General features: G+C 34.4%; 2 protein-coding genes across 2 annotated transcripts; one reads left to right on the top strand and one right to left on the bottom strand.

Annotated features, from left to right (window-relative positions):
* Nucleotides 1-1,028: 1,028 nt before the first annotated feature.
* On the bottom strand, nt 1,029-3,839 carry LOC148302329 (ADP-ribosylation factor-like protein 16). Its single transcript, XM_088271782.1, has 2 exons — nt 2,727-3,839; nt 1,029-1,984 (listed from the first exon to the last, which is right to left on the bottom strand). Exons 1-2 carry the CDS (start codon nt 3,087-3,089, stop codon nt 1,784-1,786), a joined length of 564 nt encoding a protein of 187 aa, XP_088127908.1. The 5' UTR covers nt 3,090-3,839; the 3' UTR covers nt 1,029-1,783.
* A 328-nt stretch (nt 3,840-4,167) lies between these two features.
* On the top strand, nt 4,168-10,122 carry MKP-4 (dual specificity protein phosphatase MPK-4). Its single transcript, XM_088271728.1, has 7 exons — nt 4,168-4,213; nt 4,341-4,485; nt 4,575-4,706; nt 5,635-5,731; nt 6,299-6,534; nt 8,130-8,699; nt 9,236-10,122. Exons 1-7 carry the CDS (start codon nt 4,211-4,213, stop codon nt 9,337-9,339), a joined length of 1,287 nt encoding a protein of 428 aa, XP_088127854.1. The 5' UTR covers nt 4,168-4,210; the 3' UTR covers nt 9,340-10,122.
* Nucleotides 10,123-11,525: the final 1,403 nt, after the last annotated feature.

Raw genomic sequence — 11,525 nt, 5'->3', positions numbered from 1 at the left:
AATTTTAATCTACATATATGGTTTTTAAATATTTAAAAAAAAAATGAAAAAGAAAAACATTATAAATTGATGTGTGCATCTAGATGTTATTACTTCCTGTGTCCTGCGGCTCAGTCTGGCTAAATAGAAAAGAAAGACAATAGAAAGCACACATTTCTAATACATATGTGTAATTTTGCAATGCTTATGAAGTAATGAAAATGATTAAAGAAAACACTTCGTTTTTTCCGGGAATCGACGTCGCAGGAGGCTAATCCCCCTTAAAAACAGGCCGCAAGGGCTATAATAATAAGAAGAAGAAGACTTTCTTGAGAACCATTGATATTTTTACAATGATGTAGGCTAGTTGCAAATCATTAAGGTAATTTATTTATTTTGACTTGAAAGAAGATGACATTTCATTTAATATCTCTCAGATGCAAGCGCTCAAGTTACTATCGCAATGCACAGTACGAGCGATGCAGATATAGTTTGTCTAATTCAGCAGCCGTCAAGACTGAAATAGCCCAATTTTATCATCAACTGTGTGAAAGAATTTTTTTGCGGAATTATTTCCACAGTAGTATGAAGAATAATAAGGAAATAATCATTGTGATGTCCAGAGAAATCAAGTTTTGAATGCTGTATACCTACTGCAAAATATGTGTGACCATTGTTAAAAGTGTCAGACTAAATTCAGTAGAGGTTATAAATAAATTTATTCATAAAAATCATGTTTCAAACTTCTTTATTTTCATTGATTGGCTGTTCACCGATACTATGCTCCTTATACAAATCAAAACACTTGATATTATAATATGTGTCGTGTTGTCCATTGCCAAACGACCAAATTAAAAATTATTTTGTTTGGCTCGCGGATACCCGCGGTTATATATTTCATTTATTGTAATTCATTATTGAAATAATTTATTTGTATTGGAACATATGATATTCTTTTACAAAATCATTAAGTTGGATCTACTGTACCTCATGTGACTGTCTTTGATAGTAAATTATTCACTTAAAGTTAGATAAAAATGAAAATTAGATTTTTGATTTTTTTGATGTGGCCCGCCGGCGTACCCAAAGTACCTTATGCGGCCCTTGGTGCCTTTTGAGTTTGACACGTCTGTATTAGAGTATTTAAATAAAACAAACAACAATTACCTCGCAAAAAAGTATTTATACAACATAACTTTTCCTTTTAAATCTTGTTAAAAAATCATTTAATTGCAGAGATTCTTTGAATCCACCATTGATTAATTAAGTTAAATCACTAAAAATACCAATAATCCTGCAAAGTAGTATTTTTTCAATAAAATCGAATATTTTTGATTTTTTTCTTCAGAGTTTCTTAATTGATAGTATCATTAGTTTTTTAAAGAGTTTACCAAAAATAACCATAATCCTGCAAAATATTTATTTAAATTTTGTTTAAGAATTATTTGTTCAGATTCTTAAATTCATACTACCTTTGGTCATTTGAAATAGATCAATAAAAATAGCAATAACCCTGCCAATATAGAGTAAACCTTGCACAATTGAGAAATAATTAATTTTTATCTGGCTTATCAGTCAATTTTTTAAATGCCGAAACATGTTCAATATTGTTTTATGTATTTATATCATATTTCAAGTCATATTAATAGATTTCGAAATATTGCATAGATGTCAATAATATGCTGATTTACTGATAGAAATGTCAATAATTTAAGTAAATATTCTCAATAAATAGTATATGTAAAATAAACGATGTCTCAACGTACTGTTATGTTGGTACCGCTTCACAGGTTAATTTTTAGTTTCAATATATTTCTTCGGGTTTTTTAATGCCAGTAACCCATTCGTAGAGATCTTCTATACCTTCCCCATTGATGGCGGAAGTTTCTAGAACTTTGATATTCTGTCGGACTTCCTTCTGCAAGCGTTTCAACTGCAGCATCAGCAAGGCTTCGTTCCTCATCTGTCGGTATGCAACATCCATTTTAGCCAGGACCAGAAGAAACTAAACCGGGAATTAGAAATAAAGAAAATAAGAGGCAATTTTGAAAGTGTCCACTCCATTTAAAAATAATCAATGTGAACACCACTCGCATTTACAGACGCCAGTAGTAAAGAAACAGAGCTGAAGAATGTTATAAAAATAAAAATGTGATACAATTGAAAATAAACCTTTCTCACAGTGTGTCCAAATTTTTGCTCAGAAATGCTAGATTTGCTCCACTTTGGAATTATTCATATCAATATTTTCATTGATATCTCAACATAGATGAAGAAGTAAATTTGAGGAGGGAATATGGAAGTCTGGTCATCTACAAGTTGTTAATATACACATTGTTTGCGGGAAATGCTTAAAAGCATCATTTACATACTGTTGGTAGAGAGCGGGAGGCGCTATTTGCTTACTTTTGGTAGAACGCGAGAGACCCCAAAAAACATTGTACAGATGGGAATTGGGTTTGCAGTTACTTGTGATTATCATACTGAGGGTCGGGCTGCAAACTGTCTGAGTATAATTAGGGTCGGGGTTGATGAAATAACCGCCCAACAACAATGTGTTAAGTGATTGATATTTTGAATTTATATATATTTTTTGTGAGATAAAAATGGCAATTTGGCACATTTGCAATTGTCAATTTTGGTGTTCAATGTCCATGTCGTCTTTTTTTTTACTATGTACAATATCAATGAATTACGTGTATCTATTTCTCCAATAACTGTTAATTTTTATTATTCACAAAAATTACCTTGCAGTTCTTCAATTTTGGTTCAGCTAATAATGTAAAAAGGTACACTCCGGCTGCGGAAATCTGACAGAGATTAGAAGTGTCCACCACAAATATTATTTTCCTTATATTATCGATGTAATGCTTCCACAATGATGACATTTCTCCACCAATCTCTCGAACATCCAGGTAACTTTTTTTCCCCTTTTCCGGCATGTAAATCCGGAATATATTAGTTCCAACAGTAGGCACTGAATTGTAAGTATTGTCAATAATGTCAAATTTTTGTAGTTTTTTTAACAACATTGTTTTTCCTGTGTTTGGGGGCCCAAGACATAGGACGGTAATTGGTTTTTCTATCACTTCACCGGTTACATCTATCATTTTTCAATTTTTTAAATTGGTCTATAACTTTGCTATACTCATGCTATAAATGTCCTAGTATATAAGACAAATAAAACATTGCAGACAATTTAACTCATCCTAGAGGATAGTGTTTGATCAATAATATGAACAAAGTTGTGTCCAAAATATTTTTAATTTGTGAAAGTAACATTAAAATAAGGCAAGAGTCAAATCAACGTAAGTGTCTAATTAATTTAAATTTCATTTATATAATAAATTAGGATAGAGGCTAGTTACTGACCCACTGACCATATCGTTTCAGTCAGTGTTGATTTATAACTAAACTATTTATCATACCAATGTTATATTTTTATTTTTAATTTTTAAGATAAAAATGATTGAAAAAACCTGTGTTAGTAATTGGCACCTTAGTAACAATATTTATATTTTGAAGTACAACAAATGACTAAAATTTGAAAATTTTTATAAATACATATTACAAGTGTCTCAACTTAAGATAAAGTATCTATAGTTTTTATACAAAAGAAGATTGAGGTCTGAGCATCACACGTCTTACGACCTGCTATTTGACTGAATAACACTTCTCCGTATAATATTCACCATTTTAAACATTATTGAAAATTTATATTGCATTAATTTTTCAAAGATATACATTGTTGTTGGATTGATTTCTTATAATAGTAGTAATTTTGATGTATTTAGAATTTTTGGCTGATGGTGGTGGAATTTGTATAGTACTCCAATTAGACATACATGAAATTCATTCCGAATTAGTTTGAATTAATTACTCCATGGCATTTATTCTTGGAGAATGACTAACTTGTATATAAATTGATTTATAAAATTTTTGGTGCGCATATATTTTTTTAATATGTGTAAAATAACTCTCCAATAAAAGCAGTATTACTAGTAAAAGTAATTTCACTAACAGGAATACTAATATTTCAAAAAATGAATAAAAAAAGTGGAAATAAAAATAGTCACACACTCAACTTTGTAGGGTGAACAGCCATAAAAGAAGAAAATTATCAAAATCTTTTTGGCCGTGGATTATTAATTTTTTCTATGGATTTGGTTGTCAAAAAAGTGTCAATTCTGACGTTTTAATCAAATTTGTACAGAGCTGCGGAGTTTGTACGATGGTGGGTCTTTTATTCATAATGTTTTATTATTATTTATAAATAAGCTTACAATATTAACCGTAACCTCTATTTAAGTTTTAATAATACTATTTATTTGTTTTACAAATTGTCATTCGTATGAATTTAGATGGCATCAGAAATTGTGGATAATATTCACAATGAAAAGAGCTTGGCTCTGATGAAGAAGCATAAAGGCGGCAGTACGCTTGTGAGGGAAGATTTCGACTCAGGACCGGTCAGTGTGGACCTGATTGAAGATAATCTCTGGCTGGGTAAATCATTTTTACTGTTTTTCATTCATAATTCGTTTATTTAAATTATTTCAAAGAATGATTTGATTCATGGATCCTTTGTGTTTTAGGAAATCTGAAAGCTGCGTGTGATATTTCTACCCTTCACAGATTAAATATCACCCACATTCTTACCGTAGATTCCGTTCCACTGCCCCGAATGATCACAGAAATCTCCAATATTGTCAATAAATACGTCCAAGGTTAGTTAATTTAATTTAATTTATTTAACGAACTTACTAGCCATCACGACAGTTCCTGACAGGGGTAGGCAGAAAGAATAGAATGCTACACCACTCTGTCTTTGCAAACATTCTTCGCCTCTTTGTCATTCATGGATCTTCTCATACATACCCACCGATTATTAAACAAAAAAAAACATAATTTAACTAACTTACTAGCCATCACAGCGCTTCCCTTCAAGGGCAGGCAGAAAGAATAGAATGCTACACCACATTGTCATTGCAAACATTCCTTGCCTCTTCCACATTCATGCATCTCCTCATACATACCCGCCGATTATTCTTACTCCTAACCTTACTGCTTACAAGTATTTGACATACTTGATCGTGCCAAATTTTCCTCCGTCTTCCTTCGCCCCTATTCCCAATTACATTCGCCTCATTAATTTAATTTACTGTACTTTGCTCACTCATGTGTTCAACTTGTCCAAACCGGCAAGTGTCCGATTACTGAATTTTGACTTATCACATTGTTGTCGGGCGGTTTTGTTCATCATTCCCGACCCTATTTATACTCGGACAGTCTGCCGCACGACCCTCAGTATACTAATCACAAGTAACATCTTTATTAAGTTAGAAGAAATAAAAATCCACTCAATGATTTATAAACCTTGTACATAATAATCAAGGTAAATAATAAATGCATCTAAAAAATCACAAGTAACCTTAAATCTAATTTCCATCTGTACAATATTTTTTGGTGTCTCTCGCGGTTTACCAAAAGTAAGCAAATAGAATGCTTAAAAGCGTCTTTTCCATATTTTTGGTAGAGAGCGGAAGCTCCCAAGCATTTCCCACAAATAATGTGTAAAAACCCTCCCGTTTCATCATCTTGCTAGTATCAACTGGTACATTTATTATGTAATCCATAAAATTTGTTCCGTTACAGTGACCGATGTACCAAAAGAAGATTTAATATGTCATTTTGATGACACTAATCAGTTTATCAAGGAAGCGCAAGAGACCGGGACTGTGCTAGTGCATTGGTAAGTGTATTCTTTAATATCTTTAAATTTGTGTAAACCTATAAGTAGGGACTTACACTCCACACAGGTGTAAAAGCAGAACCTACTATACCTTACTTGCGGGCCATATATGAACACACCTTGTGCCTACTCTACCTTACTCGCGGGCCATATAGGAACACACCTAGTGTCTACCCTAACAAACTTGCCGTTCATATAGGAACACCCAGTGCTAACCCTACCTCTGTAGTGATTTTTCATTGTAATATTTTTCACTCTTATATTTATTGAATATTACCATGGACTGGTACCTGGAGCGGGTTTGATTGCCGCCAATTGCAAAATAAATCCAAGAAAGATTTATTTTCAATTGGACTGACGTATGATTCACATTTACCTTCCCCATCCTTACTATCCTACCTGCAAACAAGCCTCTAAAAACAGAGGCTTTGTGGGTTATTCCTTTAAAAAATATATATGATTGGCAATTAGAACAGCATGCGTCATCTCAGTTTCTGTATTTTCTCTTCAGTTTAGCTTAAAAACTGATTATATGCTTTTTAAACAAAATTAAGATTATATTTTCAGTTATTATGGCATGTCCCGTTCGGCTGCAGTGGTGATAGCATACTTGATGGCGAGACACAAGCTGACCTTCGAGGAAGCTTTTTACTTCGTAAAGGCCAAACGGTCGATCACCAGTCCCAACAACGGGTTCATAGCCCAGCTCAAGCTGTATGGGAAGATGGAGTGCGTGCTGGACAGGGAACATCCCAAGTACAAACAGTTCCGTCTCAAGATGGCCGCCGAGAGTGTCAAGAAAGGTTGGAATATTATTTATTCAACTATTTATGATTGAGACAAAGAAATTGTAAAAGGAAAACACTTGTTTTTACCACTTGCACGAGCATTGAAATAAAAAAAAATCAGGATACAATTTGTCTATAATTTTCGCAACTTAGTTAAAAATCAAACGCTTTGAGAGAGATCTGTCAGGAAGCCTAGATGCTTATGTATCAGACCCGGGAATGCGGTTTGGAAAGCTTTAAACGCCATCATCTATACATATTATTTAAAAAAAAGTTTAAATCCCATATTTTTGCATACAAAGATTTGAATAGAATCTCTAAATATATTTATTTATTTATTTATTGAGCTGCTTAAGCCTTTACCATAATACATATATACAGTATCTAATATAAAAATACACTAATAGAGAAACAAAAGTCTTAAACATAAAATAATAATAAAATAACAAATATGTAGTAAGCACTGGTAAATACACGTCTCCGTCACACACTATCAGCGAGCAGCGAGAGAGAGTGGAGAAGAAATGCTGAGAAAGTACAGACTTCAAGGTGGATAACAATATATTAGTTTAATCTATACTATCAAAAGCATTGGCTAACATGTGAAGCCGCGGAATCGGAGAGAACATGGCATAGTTTGCATTATGTACAAATACTGCCAATACAGATTTTTGCCTAGTACCTCTTCGACGCACGCTAAGCTTTATTTGATTTAGGAGATCAGGGCTGTCCAAAAAATTGTTAAGAATTTTATATAACAGGACCAAATCAGTAATTTCCCTTCTATCACTAAGATTTATAGCCGCTTCATTATGCAATTATAATCTAACTCAACAATGGGTATATTTAGTTTAAAATTAATGTATCTAAGGAACTTGTGTTGTACTCTTTATACGTTTTCAGCGTGAATAGCACAATGAGGAGACCAGACTGTGGAGCCGTATTCCAACTGACTTCTAATTGAGGCAACATACAGGGACTTCAATGCATCAATAGATTTAAATCCCTTGTTGCCCTAATCACAAAACCAAGAGTTTTAGAAGCTTTGTTTACCATCTCATTGTTATGCGCTGCAAATGACAATTTATCATCAAAGATGATACCCAAATCGTTAATCCTCTGGACACTTCGCTCACTCCTTTCAAGAACGTCATAAATCAAAAATCGTCAATTTTCAGTTGTGCATGTTTTCGGAATGCCCACAAAATGTACTATATCTCAGAAAAAGAGGCATATTTTAAACTTAATATTTACCCGCTACAGGGCAGAAAGTATCGTTTTTGTATTTTGAAAAAAAGGTATTGTTTTAATTTTTTTTTTAAATATGCTAAGTATTTTTCAAATTGAGAAAAAACTTTCAGGTTGTACCTAAAAAGATATGTTGCACAGTAAAAAGGTCAATAAGTGGCTTGATATTTATTTTTAATACATTGTATTATATTTTAAACTTTAAAAGTGTTCTTCTGAAAAATCAAGTTTTTTGATTTTTGACGTTTTTGAACGGAGTGAGCGATTTTATAAAGTATTGAATCTATATTGAAAACCGTTGATACTATATTTAAAAATGCCTATAATGGAAATATACATTTCTTTGTGTTTTGAATTTTCAGTAAAAATCCTTCCTCAAACCTGCGCCAACCTTGTAAAGCCAGACCCCGGACTGACGCAGGAGAGGCCCGACCCACACGTGTATCGGTGCAAAAAGTGCCGTCGCATCGTCGCTTCCCAGTCCAACATCATCCCGCACATCCCGAAGAGCGTCCGCCTGGCGCTGAGCCGCCGGGTGACCATCAAGAAAGAAAACAAGGAGGAGAGCGCCAAGAAGTGCGACATAACTTGCGCGCAAAACGGGCAGATGCTCATCGAGAAGCTGAAGAGCCTAGCGTGCGGCGGGGAGAATGCTAACATCATCCCGGGGATTCCGGTGGCCGGGATTCAGGACTCCGAGCAGAATGCGGAGAGCTCCGGCTCTGAGGAGGTGGAGCATATCGTCGGGCAGTCGGACGGTGACGCAATGGGCACTAACAACATTGCGGACAGCCACGACAGCCCGGAGGTTTGCGTGCAGACTTACTTTGTGGAGCCGCTCGCCTGGATGAAGGATATCCAGAAGAATGTGCAAGGGAAATTACACTGTCCGAAGTGTTCCAATAAACTCGGGAGCTTCAGCTGGATTATGGGTGAGCTTTCCATTTTACTTTAAAAGGATTATACAAGTAATTTTTTTTCGCCTTGTTTTGTTTGCCTCCATAGTGTAATGGTCAGCACACTAGGCTACCGTACTGGAGGTCCCGGGTTCGATTCCCAGGAGAGGTCAAATAAATGTAAGTGATTTTTTTCACTCTAATATTTCTTAAATATTACCCTGGACTGGTACCTGAAGCGGAGGGCTGATCACCTTTCCTTCATGTGTTAACGATCAAAATAACACTGCGTTTATATGATACAGTGCCCTATGCACCATCGGGTGCAGATGGAGGTTTGCTGATTATCTTTATTAGAGTGAAAAAATCACTTATATTTGTTTGATTCCCCTGGGAATTGATGCCGGGACCTCCAGAATGGTAGCTAAGTGTGCTGACCATTTCACTACGGAGGCGAACAAAACATTATTAGTTAGTTCAAAAATTAAATTAATTTTTTTGTTGTTTGAATTTGGGTAAAATTAACTATGTTTGTGAATGAAAAATGGTTATTAACTATGTGATTTTGGCAGGTTGTCAATGCCCGTGCGGAGTGAAGGTCTCTCCAGCTTTCTACCTCGTGCCCTCCAAAGTGGAATGGTCCACCGTCGTCCAAAACGTCCAAGTCACAGTGTGAACCTTCCTACAAATTGCCAACTGCACACTTCTCACTATCAGAGGCTTTATCGTTAATTCAATCTGTGATTAGCTGTTAGAGTGGAAAGATTAGTTGTTTATTATTTACAGTAACTGCAGACAGTTGGTTGAATTCCATTTCATAGATTTATTCAAAATAAAACAAGGTTATTGGATTGAATTATAATTTTATTTAAATATATACAATGATGTATATTGGTACGCGTTTTGTCTCATCGAGACATTATTAAACTCAGTTTGATAATGTCTCAATAAGACAAAATGCGTCACAATATACATCATTGTATATATGTAAATAAAAGTAGAATTCAATCCAATAACCTTGTTTAATTTTGGATATATTATCCAAAAATTTAGTCATTTATTGTTGTCGCATTAATTTTATGGCTTACTGTAATGTGTACTGTAGAAATTAATAGAAAAAATTACATTTATGATTCCACTAGATGTATTTTAACCCTGCGTACCGCATACCAGGCCAAAAAATTGGCCTTGGCGGATTTGCTTGTACCTGGTATGGGCTAATAATAGGGTTTTACAGATTTGCTTGTACCTGATACAGGCAAAAAATGGGCCATTGCAGATTCGCCTGTATCTGGTACGGGCACCCTGGTGAAAAATAGCTCAAATTGATTATTTTATTTTATTTTTTAATTTTTTATTTGATTTATTCGGGAATTGTACAGCTTACATATAAAAAAATTTATATAATAAACAATAGTTACATTAACAATAATAAACGTTACATTACATTAACAAAAAATAGTTACCTTAAAAAAAAAAGCCAATTAAACAATTCCACATTTATGTCATAAAACTATTAAAAAACATGAAAAAATATTATACCGTAGTAACAGCGGTAGTAGTAGATTTAAATGGAGTAATGGGCCAGAAATATTAGATGGATGACCTTTGTGTGTCTAAGATCAGTTTTAAAAGTAGTAAAAATCTCTTAATAAAAACATGAAAAAAACATAAAATCAATCATTTGTCCAAACCATCTTAGCGCACGTTTCTTAAATTTATCAATAAAACTTATCTCAGCCTTGCATTCTTTCCTTGTTTCACCATTCGAACATCTATCATATATCATTTTGCCACACTGTCTGAAGGTGGAGACTGACCGGAGCATTTCGTCGTAACATAACGTCGTAACATCGCTCGCGGCGAGCATCAGCGAGCATCCGAAACTATGGATGGAGCGCTCGGCTCGCTGTACTGACTGCCTGAATGCTCGCATCGCAACGTGTTACGTTACGACGAAATGCTCCGGTCAGTCTCCGCCTTGAGAGATCGCATTCCGACTGCGTTCAGTCTACTTTCATCCTTCTTTTGCCCTAACTCTGTACTTCACGGTCAAATATTAAAGTAGGTACCAGGACTTAGTTGTGTACTCCGTTTTTAATTCAATTTAAGTTCCGTATCATGCAACATTTGTGTAGATCAGCTAGCATTTATAAAATAGCTAGTCCAATCTATGAAAAAATATATTAGACTAGCTGTTTAGTAGGCAATGAAGAGACCAAAAGGTACTAGAATTTGTAGATAAATATATCTATAGGCGTTATGAGCTGGATTTGTAGATTTGATGTACAACATTTTGAGTGTGTCCAAATACTTGTTCACAAAATCTGGATTATCTCCAATTACAGGAGTAAAAAATAATAATATAGATTTGATGTGTAATATGAAATAACGATTGTAAATTTCACTAGTCATAGCTTAATTTTATTTTATTATGTGTATATCAACTTAAGCCCGCCTCCGTAGTGCAATGGTCAGTACTCTTGGCTACCATTCTGGAGGACCCGGGTTCAATTCCCTGTAATACCGATAAGTGACTTTTTCACTCTAATATTTATTTAATATTACCCTGGACTGGTAACCGAAGCGGAGGGCTAATCGCCTTTCCTTCATGTGTTAACGATCGAGATAACACTGCGATTATATGATGCAGTGCCCTATGCACCATTGGGGTGCGGAAAAGAGTTTAAAAAGAAGAAGAAGATATCAAATTAAGATGAAGCATCTATCATTTTATGCATCTATTAAAACTATCAAATAACAACTAACTTATGAAAAGAATCCAACAAAATTGTATGTATACATCTTTAACCTTTCCGGGAGTATGGACGTAGATGAACGTCGGTGCAAATTTTCCTCAAA

The sequence above is a fragment of the Brachycentrus maculatus genome, unplaced genomic scaffold (genome assembly GCF_059751285.1).
Source record: "Brachycentrus maculatus isolate JH-2025_06_01 unplaced genomic scaffold, ASM5975128v1 h1tg000459l, whole genome shotgun sequence".
NCBI classification, from domain to species: domain Eukaryota; kingdom Metazoa; phylum Arthropoda; class Insecta; order Trichoptera; family Brachycentridae; genus Brachycentrus; species Brachycentrus maculatus.
The sequence above is the reverse complement of the archived record's forward strand: the minus strand, read 5'-3'. Positions and strand labels throughout refer to the sequence as shown.